The sequence below is a fragment of the Bidens hawaiensis genome, unplaced genomic scaffold (genome assembly GCF_021521415.1).
Source record: "Bidens hawaiensis isolate Kalapana, Puna unplaced genomic scaffold, B.hawaiensis_p1.1 tig00019922_1, whole genome shotgun sequence".
NCBI classification, from domain to species: Eukaryota; Viridiplantae; Streptophyta; class Magnoliopsida; order Asterales; family Asteraceae; genus Bidens; species Bidens hawaiensis.
The window spans coordinates 303,665-322,425 of NW_027493024.1; the positions used below are offsets into that span (position 1 = coordinate 303,665).

The following is an 18,761-nucleotide window of genomic DNA, read 5'->3' on the forward strand; positions in this document are numbered from 1 at the left end:
GATGCGTTTAAAGTACAATTAGGCACGATGCTTATGTGGTCCCCACTTAATCAGACATGTTACTGATTCCATCATATCTCGGGCTTACTTTGTGTTAACATATCACCTCAACTTGACTTAAACCTTTCTTGTTTGATCACAGTACTCTTATTAACATACTTGACACTTTATACTTTATTTTTGCACAATTGACTCGATCTAGAAAAATTAAAATAAAGCAGAAGATTCAGGGCCTTAACAATCAGGTGTTGTATGACTACAAACAGAGAAAGTCCAAGGCTTGAATTAAAATAAATGAAGAAATAAAGCAGAAGTTAAAATTCCTAAGATTGACTATTTTTCGACTCTTTTTCTTGAATTTTCGTTTTCTTTTCTTGACTTTTTTTTTTCTTTTCTTGACTCAATGAAAATTAAAAATTGGCACTTATTTCATAAGACAATTGTGATAAGGTAAAGAGAGACTTGGGTATGACATGTTTAATTACATTTCTGCCTTCATGAATATGACTTCACGGAATCAAGCAACCGCTTCATAAACGTATAGCCACTAGTACCGGCATGAATTTAGGTTTATATCACCTGACACTTACTTGTTTGTCAAGCCTATCTACACATCTGTGAATAATTTTGAAGACTTTTGATCTACTCTTTTCATGCGCTAAGATCATTGCATACCAATGTACTATCATTTTTCAAGGGTCGGATCAATTTCTCAAAATTTTGAAAGTTTTAATTATCCGACTCCCTCTAAACAGGAGCTCCCTCTAAACGAGACAATTCCTTTTAGATTTTCTTAAAAGTAATATACAATTTTTTTGGTAAATCAAATGATTTGTTTTTGCTTTTCTTAAGATGAATTGAAAATCGTTTTGGTGAGTTATAAAGAACTCAATTTTCTCCCTTTAAAATTGTGACATATTTTAAAAATATTTACAATTTTATATACAAAAAGATATATATGTTGTTTTAATCAAAATTGATCATGCCGAACGATTTGACCAGAAATTCAAATAGGGTATGATCGATGGCTTTAATGAAAATGTCAGCAAAGTTGTTATCAGATGGACTATCTTAAGCATGCATTATCACATTGTATAACAAAGTTGAAGAGATTCAAACTGAGACCCAACAGCTGATGCTGGATTCATCACTTGAGAGAAGCAGTTGGACGAGGTTAGTTTGAGAAACGCTCGAAAAGTTGTTGTTGAACCATTTAAACAAGGCTTCCCTTCCATGAAGTTTGTCCTCCCATGTCGCTTATGAAAAACTCGAATCCGCCATCGAATGGTTTTACATCAAATAGCAAGAGTTCGTCTCCCATCATATGCTGGGTACAATCACTATCTAAGTACATAATACTATTGATAGTCCTCCTTGATTGACCTTGCATGCACTAAGCATTCAAATAGACATGGGTTCCCGGGATACCTTTGTCCCGGGAAGGTCAACCGTAAATCGACCAAACTTAATTTTATTTCCTAAAAACCATTTATATTTCTTGTTGGAGCCTCACTTGATGAAGAGCGGTCCTTAGGAATCCAAGTAAAAACTTGTTCCTTAGTTTTGACAATTTTGGAGTTTTCTTTTCTTGCTTTTACAACTGTTTTTGGTGAATCCTTAGACGATGTAGTCTTAAGATCCTTTTTGATTTTATCCTTCTTGGTTTTAAAAAGGTTTCTTTTTGCGTTTTACTTTATTAACCTTGGATCTCACATCCATTTCACTGGGTTCACTATCAGCTTGATCAGTCCTTGAATCAGGGCTACTAAAAGCTCCTTTTGGGGACTGACTAAGCCGCCTTTGAATATCAAGTTGTTGCTTGAACCAGTGCTTGCAACGTCTTGCACGGTGAGAAGAGTGACCACACACAAAACAACACTTTCTCCTAGGAGTGCCATAGAACTCGTTTGAACTATAATGTGGTTGGTGCGGTGGAAAAGGTGATCCTTGGAAAGGAACATAATTATAAAACGCATTTGTGTAATACAGATCAACAAAATTTTATTGATAATGACCATAGTAGTTGTTATCACAGAAGTTGTATGACTGAGGATCTCTTAATTGATTGGTTGTTTGAAAAAATGATCATTTATTTGGTGGAACATATTTACACGAAGTACTTGTCTTTTCATTTTCAAAAACTTTGCTTTTACTTGAATTATCCTTAGTCTCACAACTTGATGATGAACAACTTGATATGTTCACCTCAACAGGCCTACTTTCGTTGACACATTTTTCAACAAAAGTTTCATCACAAACGGTTTCATAATCTGAGTCAGAAGAAGAACATTCATTTTCATTGCAAACGTTTGTAAAACTATCATCACTTGAATTTTCACAAAGTACATAATTTGACCATGACTTTAAACTTCCCAATATGGATTCACAAACTTTATTACAAAATGGATTGTTAATAGTTTTGGTTAGATCCACACATGAGTCAAAATGTGGTTCTAACTCTCTTTTTAGTTTACAACCCAGGTTAACCGTCCCACATTCACCAACATTTACATCACCTGCTACACAAGACACATTGATGTTAGATTTATCAGATGATGGAACTGGAGCAGCAGTTTGAGAGGTAGCAGGAACAAATTTCACAGGTTTTGGTATTCTACCAACCCCGTATTCCATTTCCTCGTATGGAAAAGTATTATAGCTAAAGTGGGGCAAGCTAGTATAATTATCATTCATCAGTGGAGGTACCGTTGAATAATCATATCCTAGCCCCGCTTTAACTTTAGTACTTCTCTGGGCTCCAATAAGATCATCCAATTTCTCATATTATGCTTCAAATCTTTCAACTTTCTTTTCTTTTTCCTTTTTATTAGAAACATCAAGTTTCAAACTCTCAATTTCCTCTTTTAGTTCAGAAATTATATTTTTATAATAAATGACATCTTGCTCCTTTATAAAATTCTTAAGTTTAGGATTTGCCACATCATCATGGTGAGTTTTGATATTTTCAACGTATATCTTGTCAGCTTTTACATATTCAGCATTTAATTGACGAAGTTTTGCATTTTCTTTCAAAACTTCGTCTTGATGATATCTATAGTATGTTACTTTGTTAATGCATGCTTGAGAACAAAGATTGTGATTTACCTCATTAGCGGGTGATGTGTCGGGAATGATAGGATATGCATGACTGCTTTTACCTGCAGCACTTGTCCCAACTTTATTGACGTATATCTTGTCAGCTTTTACATATTCAGCATTTAATTGACGAAGTTTTGCATTTTCTTTCAAAACTTCGTCTTGATGATATCTATAGTATGTTACTTTGTTAATGCATGCTTGAGAACAAAGATTGTGATTTACCTCATTAGCGGGTGATGTGTCGGGAATGATAGGATATGCATGACTGCTTTTACCTGCAGCACTTGTCCCAACTTTATTACTTGTCCTAACTTTATTTTCTTTGGACTGATTGTTCATTTGGAGCTTATCTTCCATTATTTCAAAAGACTTGATGGTAGAAGCCAACTCTGAGAGTGTCATGGTATACAGGTTTGGGTTCTTTTGATGGTAACCACAATGATGTTCCATGTGTAAGGTAGTGAATTCAACAACTTCATGTTGATCTCAAACAAACCATTGATGATACCGGCACTACTCATTTTGGTGACGAGTGACTCAAATTTGTTGATAAGAGAGGCAACCGATTCTCCTTTAATATGTGTAAACATGTCGAATTCTCTTTTTAATATTTTCTTTCGGCTTTCTCCCATATCCGGATTTCCTTCAAGCTCAGGTTCGTAAGGCATTTGTTTTAACTCGGTTAGATTTTTTTTTTGAAAGAGAATAAAATTTTAAGGTTTTTTTTTTTGCTACAGTGCCGAGTCGCTACAGTGTTTCGCATGAGTTGCTACAGTACCCGATGCGAAGCGATTGCTACAGTACCCGTGCGAAGAGAAACGATTGCTACAGTACCCCCCCCCTCCCCGTGCGAAGAGAAACGATTGCTACAGTACCCCCCCCCCCTCCCCGTGCGAAGCGAAACAATTTGCTACAGTACCCCCTCGGCGATTGCTACAGTACCTTGGCGACGCGACTGCTACAGTACCCAATGCGATTTTTTTTGAGAATATAACACCCAAACTTAAAAAAAGTCAAAAACACTTTAGTCTAAAAACCTCTAAATCAGCCTAGATCTGAGTTTTAAAACGAATCTGAGCTCAGACACAAAAACTTAAAACACTAAAAACTTAGATTTGGTGATTCTCGTGTATTTTTAAGGTGTAAGGGACTCCAAAATAGATGAGTAACACGAAATCAACCTCAAATCCAAAAAAAACTAAGATTAAAACCTGAAAAGTTTGACCCGAAACCACAAAAAGTCGAGCCGAAAGCTCTGATACCATTTGTAGGTTCTCTAGATGGATCTCACAACTTGACTCAGATCAATCCGTGTTGTTCGTTAACGAAAATCACCAACGACACTCGGATCTTAGTTTTGCTATTTAAAAGAGAGAAAAAGATGAATTGGAGAGAGAACTTTTATTTCCAAAAGGTTTTCTTGAATGAGAAAAAGTTGGAGTTATGTTATGGAGAAATGGGTAAAGTAACCCTTTTATAGTGTTCCCATTTCTTCAACACTTAAATTTGAAGAAACATTATTCATTATTTATAATTTATTTAATATTTTTTGAATGTGGTTGTAAGTGGATAAGAGAAAAAAATGTAATGATATAAGTATAAAGAAATATTATTTAATTGAAAAAGAAATAAAAATATAATAATTTTTAGTGTAGTTATAGGGACTGAAATAAAGATGCTGCAAGGAGTGGATTGTGGATGCTCTCCGGGTTTAGCCCTCGAAGTCCATAATTTATTAATTTGAAACAATTAGTGGATTCTTCTTATTAGACTAGCTTATGTTTATTAATATGGATGTAATGCTATTATTACTATTAGTTTATACTTCATACCTTTTTATTTATTATGGATTTGCATTATTCAAAACCTAGTGGTTTAGTGGTAGGATGTTAAGTCCTTTGAAATTGAGACGATACGTTTAAACCCTTGCAAAGTTGTAAGTGTAAGATTAGAGAAATTTTAAATGAAAAATTTGATGTTAAAAAAAGTAATAAATGGTTTAGCCCTCGGAGTCTACAACATGCAGAAATTAGCTTATTGTTTGTATCTAGTTTTATCATTTTATGATGGGATTAACTTGAACTAGACCAAAAAATCCAAAATCTAAAGGATTAGGTAAACTGTGTATAAACATTTTTTTAGGCGCTCAGAGATAAATTTTTTAGGCCCGCTTTGCTAATTCCTTGAACGCATTTGGAACTGAGCTTGGGCCTAACACGTGTTCTTCATCTTGACGATCCAGTTATAACCCGGTGACTCCGTGAGACCTAATGAAGTAAGTAATAGTAATGGACCCAGTTACAAGTATGGATAAGCAAATTTGGTATTGGTATCGATTTGGTACCGTTGGTACTGAATTAGTACCAAAGTTTTGAGTTTTCGGTATCGGTACAGTACCAGCGTTTTCCGAATTTTACTTTAAATACCGGTATCGTCCTGTTACCGATACCAAACCAATACTGAACCGAGCACATTTCGGTACCGGTACCAAAATTTTCGATTTTCGAAATCGAAATTTTCGATAACGGTGCCGATCTAATCCCTAGTTACAAGTTGTAACCCTTTCTCAAACATAAACTCACACTCACTTCAATTTAGGTCTCACCTCACTTCAAGGATCCAACGTAGGGATTGAAAAAGAAAAGTATCACCAAGATAACTAAATCATTCGGTAAGAGTAACTAATAAGTATTCTGTTTCCGGTTTATAGGAAATTTTGTGGTTCAGGTAGGATATAGTATTAGATGATACCTAACCTGGTTATCTGAAATCATATTTATACTCGAAAATTTTTAGTGTTAATATTTTATTTTTCCTTAATTCTTGTATAGCAAGGGTGGGGTGTCACATTTTGTTGTCCTCATATCTTTCATGTTCTCTCTTTTACACATTAGAACAGACCAATATTTTTCTTTCTTCACATTATACCCTTAAAACCATTTTTCAACCATAGAGATGCTCATCCTTTTCATCCTCCCATCCCACAGAATAGCACGAATCAATAAATCTTCCCTAGCACACACAATCCAATTCGCCTATTTTGGGTGAGACAATTATTGGTTCAAGTTATAGTAGGTTCAATTCACCTATTTTGGGAATTTTCCCAATTATATATACAAACTTTAAATAAGGTAAAAATTTCGTGAATATTCTCTTAAACACTCGGTGGTTATGGGTTCAAGTTCTAGTAAGTATAAGAAACTTGCTTTACAAAGGTATTTTAAGTATTTTAAAATGATGATATGTATATAATTTATTTTTATCTTTATTTGCTTTAGTTATTTAATAAAATAAAGTGATATAAAATTAGAATAATAAGAAAAAAAATGTATTTGAAAATCTTGAACAGTTATGTATTAACAAACCAACAAATGTACTTTCTTGTACTTTCTATTTGGTAGCACTTGATGGTATTTTTCTCCTCAATATTTTGTCTCTGTTTATCAGTTTTTTAATCTTTGAAAATATTTCATAAATTATTGTTGAAGAAGTAAATCGTTGATCAATGTCAAAACGCTATAAAGAAATTTTTGTTATGATCACGGATGAATTTTAGAAGAACTAATAATGACACTATTTTTTTTTATAATGATGATTTTCTTGTATTTAGGTTGTCACACTCTTTGAATTTGGAGAATCCCGATGTCCCACTTTGACCAAACTATGTTGTCTTAACTAGGCTCACGCTGGCTTCAGAGTTTGGCTTGGGTGTTCCTTCGGGAAACCATACCGCCGACTGTCACTTGACAGTCGTTGTGGCACAACAAGAGCATAACTCTCTAGCGTAACACACGGTAAGACGAAAATCCAGGTGGGCTCCGAGTTCGAACTGATAGCATTTGCACAAGGCCTACCTTAAATCATTCATTGCGAAATATCCACCAAAAAATGACGCAAGTGGGATTCAACCCAAGCCTTCTACCACTAGACCATAAGTGAGGAATTATAATGCCAATATTGATATAAACGTTATAATATTTAATTAAAATAGAATCTAATTTTATAAATTTGTTATAGTTGTGGATAACCAAATAAGCAAATAATGAAATACTGTATTTTCAATTACTAGTCTATTAATTGTGGAACGAAGGGTTCAATAAAGACGACGAAGTTACGCAATCAATCCTAAAGTTGACAATTCATCCTCCTACTAACTCTTTAGACTCACTCTACTACATTATAACCGCACCCACCCACGATGACCTCTTTTACCATCTACATATTATGATATTTTATTAACAATGAATTTATGTTATCAAAATGACTTGAACTCAAGACCTCCCAACCCGTTGGTTATATATGCACTCTTCTAACTTTACGATAAATTTTGAATTATAACACTTAGAATTTGGTGAAAAAAAGAATAAAAAATTCAACTAAGATAGTTTAATTAGGGTGACAAAGCTAAAAGTATATTGAAATACAAAAATTATTATTATTATATTTGAAAAAAAAAATCAATATTTTTACTGCAACGATAAAATAATAGTTATTATTATCTAACTTTAAAAATTGTTGGAAAAAGGAATATGTTTGTCAACGTAGTGCATACTTAAAAACAATACACATTTTGACTTTATCCCGACTTTCTGCGTTAACGAATCCATCAATTCTCCTTAATGAAGATTATTATTATGGTGTGTGTACATATGCTAGCTTAAATTATATATTTAAAATTAACTAAAAATTTATAAATTATATTTAGTGTTTGGTAATTATTAAAAAATGGAAAGACTCTTCTGTGTATAAAGAGATCCCAGGCACACAATATATTAAAATATAATGAAATTAACTTCTGTAAATACAAAGCATGATGATTGGTGATGAAATAATTTAAAAAAAAAATAAGTTATTCACTTGTTAGGGGGAGAAAAAAAATATATCGCCTTAGGTTTCATAAATATGTTGGCCCCTAGCTACCGTGGGCAGCCACTTTCACCGCCAGCACTCCACCGCAACCGCGTACACAGCTCCATCAGGACCACCCCATCTCAATGTTAGTACCGTATCCACCATTTGTTGTCATGACCGTTAGTAGCCACGCGCATGATCACCATATAAGCAAATTTAGGGGTGAAACATGTTTTGTACTTTTTTTCTTAATATAAATTACCTATTTTAAGAACCGCTTTTATCTGAATCAAATTCATACTTCTTTAAAACGATTATTTTGTTGGGGATACAATTTGACCTAATCCGTTCATAACACACATCTTCATGAATAAAGTTCACATAGTGGAAACATAGTTGTAGCAATATATAATACTTATACTTTTAAATGATGATTCTAAAATCGAAACCTCCATTCTTTTTCCCATGAGTATTCTTTTTATTTTAATGATCGTAGGACGTTTCTTCCCTTTTATGATATACTAGATTTTATCCCCTATATTACGGGGGTTGTTTTACATTATTCGTTTTATATTTATATACGTATATTTGGATTTTAATTTTATTTATTGTAAGAAAGTTAATAATTAATATATTTGAGGTTTGATGATAAAATGATTTCACAAATAAATGATATGTTATAATCCGGTTTAAAAGCTATCTGGGTTTGGTGATACCCTTTACCCGTTTATTTTCTTTATTATAAAATTATTTATTAATTATAAATAATATCCTTTTCTTTTAAATTGAATATTAAATTTTAATATATTTCTATTATATTATTCCTATAAATAATATATTCCTATTATTAAAAAATGTATGAGCTAAAATAAGCCTATTTACTTAAGCTGCACTCATATGACCGTTGTAGACTTTTTATTTTGACTTCTACGTGCTTTTCAATTGGAAATCCGAAATACTAGCAAGACTTACTCTCTTAGCCGTTCTAGATCGTTAGCCAAAGAGTAACCTGCAAGCATACTAGTTAGTTCACACAAAATAAGGTTCAGGATTCCGAACCTCCAAAGGATCTCGATCATCAGGATATCATTCATGATACCAGTCAGGATCCTAACCAAGAATTTGACCCATAGCAGGCATGTTGGGAATGCTCTAATTATAATAAAAATTACTATTTTTTTATCTATCATTTTCAATTAAATAATATATATATATATATATATATATATATATATATATATATATCTATCTATCTGTCATTACCTTTTATCTTTAATCTATTTACAATCACTTTCAACAAATATTAAAATTACAAGAAATAATACGAGTGAACAGTGTCTTCCCAATTATACTAATGAACAATAACATTTTTTATCTCTCTTCCACTTACAATAATTTCCTAATTCCTATAATATAAAAATTATTTACAAAGTTTACCAAATGAAATGTGAATTAGGGATGAGCAAACTCGGTACCGGTATTGGTACCGTCGGTACCAAATCGGTATCAAAGTTTTGAGTTTCGGTATCGGTACGGTACCGGTATTTTCCGAATTTTATCTTAAATATCGGTACCAAAAATTTATGTTTTTCATGATCAGGATTTTCGATATTGATACCTATCGGTACCTATCTCATCCCTAATGTGAATATTTTTACATTAAGTTATAAACATAAACATGATAAAATACTATACCGATAACAATTTCAAAATACAACAATTGTTTTCAGATATTAGATTCTTACAAACAATTGAGTTATTATTATTATTTTATTTTCACTTCAAATTAAATACATCTGAACCCCCCCCCCCCCCCCCCCCCTCTTCCTCTAAACCTTAAATTCTAAAACTGTCTTGTCGTGTCTTCGGACTAGTGTTTACGAACATTGAACTTAGGTGATGACTTTTGCGAATCAAAAGACAAATGTATCCCGATATGTTGAATAAGGATTCGTTAGTTGTTACAAAATAAAAACAATATATCCCTTAAAATTGGCGCCAAAGCCAGCAACCCGATCCCGATTCCCGCCATTAATTAATACAAAACCGAAAACCCCCATACACAAATGAAAAACCAAAAACTGAAAATGGGGAAGACCAAGAGAGACGAGAAACAGTACTGGCTGCTAAAAACCGAGCCAGGCGAATGGTCATGGGAAGACCAAGCATCCAACGGCGGCATCTCCAAATGGGACGGCGTTAAGAACCACCAGGCTCTTAACCATCTCAAGTCCGCCCGCCTTCACGACCTCTGCTTTTTCTACCACTCCGGGGCCAAGTCCCGGAGTGTGGTCGGCGTCGTCTCCGTAGTCCGTGAGTGGTACGAAGACGACGCCGGTGCAGGCGCTGTGGACGTGAAGGCGGTCGGGGAGATGTGGAGGGCGGTTGATTTGAAAGAGATGAAAGGAGAATTGGGAAATAGTAATAAGGGGTTTGCGTTGTTTAGACAGCCTAGGTTGTCGGTGGTCCCGGTTCCCGAAGATGTTTGGGAGAAGATTTGTGAGATGGGTGGTGGCTATGAAGGTGATGGTGTTTCTGTGGCTAATGAGGATGAAGATGATCAAAAGGTTTAAGGTTTTGCAATTAACTTCTAGTTGGCCTTTGGTTTAGAATTATTGTGTTTCACTCACTTTACACACCAAGTGCATTTTCTTGAATCTTGATTGCTTGATGAATTATTATTATTATTATTATTATTATTATTATTATATAACAGACAACAACTTTGGTGTTGCTAGACCATGATAGGTTCATTTGGCAACCTAACCTCTAGTTAGGCCATATAATTTACATGTATATTTTTTGTTTTTTTTTGTTTTCATTTGATTATTAAACGATCATTCGCTCGTCTCATCATTCGGGACCTACAACCTTTGGATTTTCTGACTCGCTGCAGGACCGACAACAATCAGGTTTTACCAAGGTATGGGTTTTACCGACTCACCACCGTAACATATGGCACCGACAAAACTCAAGTTTTACCAGCGTTCAGGTTTTACTGACTGAAAAAACGCCGTTTTAAATATTTTATTTGTTTATAAGTTAATTTGAAGAACTTATTTCTTAGGTTTTAACGTTTGGGTTTTATGACCGGGTTTACTGACATTTTGTTTTAGTTCCGGTACCTTGATGAACGTAACTGAAACCGACAGAATTCAAGTGGACTCACCGCCACAACGCTTTACTTGTACCAACATCCGGGTTTTACCGACTCGCCGCCCCAACGCCCAGAACCAACAATGCTTGGGTTTTACCAATGTCCGTGTTTTACCGACCGAATAAACGTCGCTTTAAATATTTTATTTGTATATAAGTTAATGTGAAGAACTTATTTTCTAGATTTTAACGCTAGGGGTTTACCAATGCTGCTTAGACTGTAACGAACATGATTGATGTTGGCCGAATTCGCGTTGACTCGTTGTCATAACACGACTGGTATATAAACAAACCCGACCTGGTTCAATGTGTTAAACCAGTTATATTCATAAAAATATTTAATGGTGATTCTTGTAATATAAGCTAAAGATTATTAATTTAATATATCATGTTGGACTTAAAAGTGTGTAGTGGGGACTTCAAGGGTAAAGTGTTTCATTTAGCCCGAAATACTGCCTCTCGGATTATTATGGATGAGCAGCTCGGGATGATACCGGTACTGATCCTGAAAATTTAAAATATTGATGCAGGTACTGGTATTTTATACAAAATTTGAGAAATATCGATACCGAAAACGCTCATTCCTAAGGGGCACTATGGAGCGGTTTTAGTTTTGGGCTCTTTATACATGGCGCCCTCTTCTTTAATCATCTAACCAATCATGTTTTTTCTTACAAACTCCAACCAATCATATATTTATGTTATTTATATTTAATTTTAATTATAATAATTGAGTAATGACTGCAAGGGGGTTTTATATTATTACAACACTTTTTGTATAAAGCCCTTTGTCACACTTGGACCAAAGGCAACAGAATATGCTGAGACGTAACGTATTGATTGAACAGTAGCTCAAAAGACACTAATTAAAACGACAATAATTATTTAATTCATTAGCATTAAAGCAAGTACACAATTAAAATAATCGAATCAAATACGTTATACTTTTATATTTTGAATAAATATCCTAAGAAAAACCATCTTCGATCTTGATAGCATCAAATACTTGAACCTGTAGCATGTATAAAAATAGAGTTTGTTAACACGAATGTTGGCGAGAATACACAAGTTTAAATTTAGATATATATAGATAAAAATCAAAATTCATATGTCAATGATTAGTATTACAATTCTTATGAAAATGTAAACAATTAAATAGATGTGGATCCATTCCTATTAATACAAAATCAGTGTTCTTGGGTAATTGTATGATCATATTAGATGAGCATAGATGAGGATGAGAACCCGAGCACCAAATACAAAATAAACACTTAAGCACATAGAGCATAGTCATAGATTATGCAATAATAACACATAAATTGTAACATTCGTTATTTTTCAAACTTCTTGAACCAGTAGCTCCAAAAAAAGGTAGAAAAGAACTTTGGTCCCAAAAGGTAGAAAAGAAAAGAAAAAAGGTCGGGGGGTACTAAAATGGCTCTTACTGACACCATCTACGAGAAGGTGAGGTCGTCTTTATCTCAAATTGAACACTGTCTTCTTGCTTATTGAGATAATATGAACAATTTCAAGTTCAGAACGAATCATGGATAATAGCTCTTCCTAACAAATGGAAGTGTGGAGGAATCGAAAGTTAGAGCTATTGGTCTACAATAGGGCTTTCTATATCTGGCCCGACGAGCGGTCCCCAAGCAGTGCATACATAGCTAGCGGAATAGGAGCCAACTCGGCATCAACAGCTTCGTGCCGCACTGTCTCGTTTATCAGGAATCGCAGAACCCACAATTACTTGCCACTAGTAGGCTGAATCGGGTCTCTTCCGTTGGAATCTTTTCTGGAGGGGCCATAGCCCTTTAGTCTTTCTACCTTCTCTCGACCCTCCTTTTATCATACATCTTTATGAAAGCCTCTCGTCTTTCGAGGACATAATAATATAGCGCACATCAGAGAATAGAGTACCCCCCTTTCTTTTGGCGTGGTATCGTCACGTCACTTAATCCCGGGTCACTCCTTGTTATAAAATTGATAGAACCTAAAATGGATGAAATACCAGATAGATGAGGACCAAAAATTACTGAATCAACTGCTCCATCAGAAGGTTTTGGCGTTGTGGATCATGCAGTAGCTCCAAAAAAAGAAAAAGAAAAGAAAAAAGAAGATCCCATAACTCGAACCAACATCCATGCCTCTAACTTACATAAATTATGTAATAAACTATCAACAATCTGAACTACTAGATAATTTTGTTACATGGGCATTTGAATACAATTTATCTATATCTGTCATGAACTTCAGTTTCCTATTTGGCGTCGGGATTGTTTGGGCCTTCTGCAGTTGCACTTTGCACTGGCTGCACACCCCTTGGGGCGCCCCTGCCACTGAACTTTGCATTTTATATTTAATTTATATTGCTGCAAGCTTACAACACACTTGATAAACTAGAGTAAATGTTTGTTCATGTTTTGTGTTTTTGGTGAGGAATAACCAGTTTCAAGAATGGTGGAATTTGAAAATTGATAACGAAGACGGGGTGTTTGGTAGAGAATAGAGGGGGTTTGGTAGGGAATACGGACACAACGTATATGGATGTACTCTTATTTTATTTATTTATATTTTTTAATTACGCTTATATTTATTGGTTATATTTGTTTTAGGATTTAAATTAAGTAAATTTTATTCTTATTATTTTTTATTTTGAATGAATATAATTTTAATTTTATTTATTTTTTAAATTTAGATATTATAAACTTATATTTTAGTTAATTAATTATTTTATTTAAAAGGAGGAAAATGGTAAATTGATAGCCATTATGTTAGATATTATAAAAGAGAATGAAGTGAAGTGAGTCATGATGATAGATAGTGCAAATTTAGAGCACCTTCATTGGATGGTTTTTGGTTGGTTCAAACCAACTTAACCATTGAAGGACGTGGTTTATATCAAAAACAAAGAAGTCAAGTTTGAATTTCCAAACCAACAAAAACTAATCAATTGTGGGCCCCAACATCTCTTTCACCCCATATTATACACACACACACATTTATAAAATACATTAAAATATTATACATATATACATATTTTTTATATTTATTTCAAAAATTATGTATTTTTTTGTTTGTCTATTTTTTACCTAACGACAAGTTTAACGATTAAATTTTTTAATGGCTAGTTTTTTAACGACTAGTTTTTTAACGATTATTTTTTTTTTACAACGCTTAATTCGAATAAAATAAATATTACAAGAAGTCTTAGAAAAAAAAACGTTACAAGAAGTCCTAGAAAAAGGTTACAAGAAGTCCTAGAAAAAAAATTGATGTGCTGTAAAACACACGTATTTTCCGCACCATTTATCTATGTATTGTATTACATTTTGTGTATTTTAACTTGTTTTAGATAGGTTTTACATAGTTTTTATTATCTTGTAGGCTAAGGGTTAAAAGGAAGAAAAACCGAGCTTTTGGAGCAGTTTACGAGCCTTTTACGCATACGTTTTCAAGTAAAACTCAAGGCCCGGTCCGCTACATCATGGAAAAGCCCAAGCCTTCTATTATATTATATTAAAAAAAATAAAAAAAAACCCTAGAGGGCAGCCTACCTGGCGATCGGAAATCACAGCAGGGGAAAAAGAAAGAAAAAAGGGTTGTTCGGCTTAGGGTTTTATCGTGTGACGGCTAGGGAAGGAAGAAGACACAAGAACCAAGTCTCAGGGTCGTTTACCATCTGTTTTTACAGCCGATGAGCAGCCATAAACATTATATATCCTTCCATCTTTTTCATTGTTCAACACTTTGATTTTCTTGTTTAATTGTTAACTAGTTTTGCGATTACTTGAAAGATTGATTTGTTATTGCCTATTGTTGATCATTGGATGTTTGTTAAGATGATTGGTATGAGTTTAATGATGTGTTTATTAAATGTTCATGGCTGTCCAATTATGATTCTTGGCTAAACTTGTTAGTTCTACCTAGGGATGATGATTATTGTTAATGTTTGATGAGCTTGTTGGATTGTTTGATTGCTAGACGTATTTTGCTATTGTAAAGTTTGATTTAGACTTCAAATAGGTTGTGTTTAAGGGCTGGAATTATTGGTTAATTTATTGCATAAACCCCGTGTGTTGATTGATTAGTTTTGTATTGATTGATCGGTGCATTGTTTGATTCTAGACTTGGTGTTTAGGGTTTGTTTGCGGTAGGAACAACCGTAGGGTTTTGTTGCATGATTAATTGATTTAAGTACAGCAGTTAGGCACCTTCTTTGAGACCGAGAGGTGATAAGAAGTAGGGTCGTCTCATTACCTTTGCATGCTAGAATAAGGATTGCGCGAGAGCGAGTTCATTTCTTGTCAGGTTTAGGTGTTTTGAGCGATTAGTTGATCTATTTTAGTTTTAGTTGAATTGTTCCTCTATCCTTGGTTGTGTAATATTCATTGCCACTAGGGTCGAGTGTTGGTGAGACCGAGAGGTGATCCATCATTAGAACACGTTAGCAATTGTTTCCCGGTTTGGTCGTTTTAGCCGATTTTGAGTAGTTTAGGTTTGTTGAGTGAGACCGAGAGGTAATCCAGTGAGCCCGAGCGATCCTTAGTCGTGTCATCTTAGGGACCGGTGTCTTGAAGTCATTCAATCCATTAGCTTGTTAGGCCTACAATTTGATTCAGACCTAGGTAGACGTTTTTCTCCATCCTAATTTAACACAATTAGTTTTCCGTTAAGTTTTCTATTTTTGGTAACTTTTGTCAGTCAGTCTAGTTAGTTCAGTTAAGTTAAAAGAATTCAAAAATCAATATAATATTATTCTAAGGTAGGTCTTGTCTAGGGTTAGTAATCGTTAGCGTCTTACGTGTCCACGTGTTCGATACTCGGACTTTCTAGGTCTATACTACTTGCGATCGGTACACTTGCCGGTTGTGTGTGATTTTAGGATTTTCGTTTTAGTATTAAAGCTTAGCTGTGAGGGTCATTTTTATAGGGTTATTAGACACACATCAAAAATGTTACAAGAAGTCCTAGAAAAATGTTACAAGAAGTCCTAGGCATTACAAAGATTCCTAGAAAAAAAAATGTTACAAGAAGTCCTAGAAAAAAAAAACGTTACAAGAAGTCTTACTCATCCAACCAACGTTTCGCCATTATTTTGTCACATACTTTTATAGTATTGTGAAATTCTTATTTAAAATAATTGTAAAAGTAAGTGATGATATGAAAATGTAAAGATGGTTTGAGAAGGTGTATTATTGGAATAAAAATGTGGTTTTTAAGAAAGCTGATGTGACAGTGATGTGGCTGGTTTGAATAAGAAACTGTTGGTGATGATCTAAGAAGTAAAATGATATTCACCCTTGGAAATGCTCTCTAACATGCTCTCTAAAACGTGAAAAGTGACTGTCCACTTGTAAGCCGACAATAAGTAAATTGCACCGACCAGGAATTAATCCTGTACACATTCATAAACGTATATGATAGAATAGAATAGAATCTCCACCAAGAAGTCTTTCACCTACAATTAAGTCAGTCGCTGGTCAACGGTGTTATCCTGCCACCAAGAAGCTAGCAGTCCTTACATTCTGTTCATTGTTCATCACATGATGCACTTCCCACTGTAACTACCAATTCTTAATTTCACTCTCCTTCCTTAGATTATAGTATATATGCTGCTAACTAATTAATGATGTTTCTGTTGATAATTGTTAATAAAAGTGTATTGTATTGATGTTTTTACAAAGAAAGATACAAGAGTATTTGTAGAGTTTTACAATGATACAAGAAAGGAAATAATATTAAAGTATTGAGCTGTCAATGGCTGTGAATTAGCACCGATGCAATCTTCTATTATTGGTTAAAGATATAATGAGATATCAATTTTGATCCTTAATCTTTTCTTCTTTGTTTGACTTTATTTTCTAACACTCCCCCTCAAGTTGAGTAGTGGGATTTTCAAAACTCAACTTGTCTAAACATTCACTTAGGATTCTTCCGTTAACTGCTTTCGTTAATATATCCGCTAACTGGTCCTTTGACTGAACAAATGGAAGTTCTATGATGCCTGCCTCTAGTTTTTCTTGGATGATGTTTCTATCAACTTCCACATGCTTCGTCCTATCGTGTTGCACTGGATTTCTGAGATTTGAATTGCGGCTTTGTTATCACAAATGATTTTGCTAGCTTTGTGTAACATCCTAAAATTTTAACGATGAATAAAGGAAGTTATGTTTAGTGATTTCGCGTAATTAATTAATATCGGGTAAGGAGCGGGTCTTGGACTTGGATTAATTGAGATGGGTTAAATGAGAATGGGATTTCAGGGATATAAATACCTCCAAAATCTCAAAATATCTTCATTTTTACCATACTCTCTAACACTTCCAAAACACACACACCACACACCTCAACCGCCGGCGGAAGGAAGAGAGAGGCGAGATCCGAGAGTGTGAGAGAGAGAGACTAGTTGTGATTAAGCAAATAAACAAGACCCAAACAAGCTCAAAAAGGTATGGTTCTTGATCTTTGAAGTTTAAAGATCCGAGCTTTTAGTGTATAAACGACCGAAAATGGCCGGGAAGCATAGTGGGTGATGTTGAACCGTAACAAGGGTGTTAAAATCGCTCGAAATGTTGGACAGAAACCGAAACTGCGGCTATCTGGGCAACTTCGCCTTCATCTGGGCAACTTCGCCTTCAAAGCGATGAACTTCGCCTGCAAGCCAAGTTCGTCTGATGAACTTCGCCTGCAAGCTAAGTTCGCCTGATGGCAACTTCGCCTAAAGCGAAGTTCGCCTAAAGCGAAGTTCGCCTGATGGCAACTTCGCCTAAAGCCAAGTTCGCCTGATGACAACTTCGCCTAAAGCTAAGTTCGCCTAAGGTTTAACTTCGGCTAAAGCTAAGTTCGCCTAAGGTTTAACTTCGCCTAAAGCCAAGTTCGATTAGAAAATAAATTAAAAACCTAATGAAAAATGTGTTAAGACAGTTAATGGAAATAAAATTTTTCCAAGCTGACCTGGCAGCTCGACCCCAGCCAGGGGCTCTGCCCCTTGGACCCTGCTAGGGGCTGCCGCCCTTAGACCCCGCTGCCAGGGGCGCTGCCCCCGGACCCCCGTTCGTTGTGGGTCATATAAAGATAGAAATACATTATGAGAAGTGATAGTTAATTGATACGTATACTTGTTATACAGTCAGCCGTGCACAACTGAAGAAAGGGATTACGATTAACGGTGAACGTAACCGTGTTCAGGTGAGTTTCTAGCCCCATTTATGTGTTATGTTTTCGGGGCTGTGTGCATACTCAATATGTTTGTTAATACGCTTATCCTAAGAGATAAGTGTATGCCTTATGTGAATGATATGATATGTATGAATGATTGCTTGATGGTACGTGAACGATCTTCGGATATTACACGTACTGTCAGGTTGTAACGCTATGTGTAAGGTAAGTATGATATGTATGCTTATGTGTATGAACGTGATAAAGTTAATAAAAGAAGGAATTGACGGTTGCATGGTTGTATGGTTACGAAAAGGGTACCGAGCCCTAATAATACTCGAGGTATGATGTATGGTTGTATGGTAATGAAGAGGGAATCGAACCCTACTAATATTCGAGAACTAGGGAACCAAACCCTACTAATATTCGAGGAAAGAGGGAAACCGAGCCCTAATAATACTCGTGGAAAGAGGGAAACCGGGCCCTAATAATAC

General features: G+C 34.8%; 1 protein-coding gene across 1 annotated transcript; it reads left to right on the top strand.

The window, feature by feature from the left end:
- The first annotated feature begins 10,032 nt into the window (after positions 1-10,032).
- Positions 10,033-10,523, top strand: LOC143559467 (uncharacterized). The gene has a single exon (XM_077048041.1). The coding sequence runs from the start codon at positions 10,038-10,040 to the stop codon at positions 10,521-10,523; it is 486 nt and encodes a 161-aa protein (XP_076904156.1). The 5' UTR covers positions 10,033-10,037.
- Positions 10,524-18,761: the final 8,238 nt, after the last annotated feature.

Bases quoted from the DNA above. Each gene is read 5' to 3' on its own strand.
- LOC143559467 (XM_077048041.1), top strand. From the start codon at position 10,038: ATGGGGAAGACCAAGAGAGACGAGAAACAGTACTGGCTGCTAAAAACC.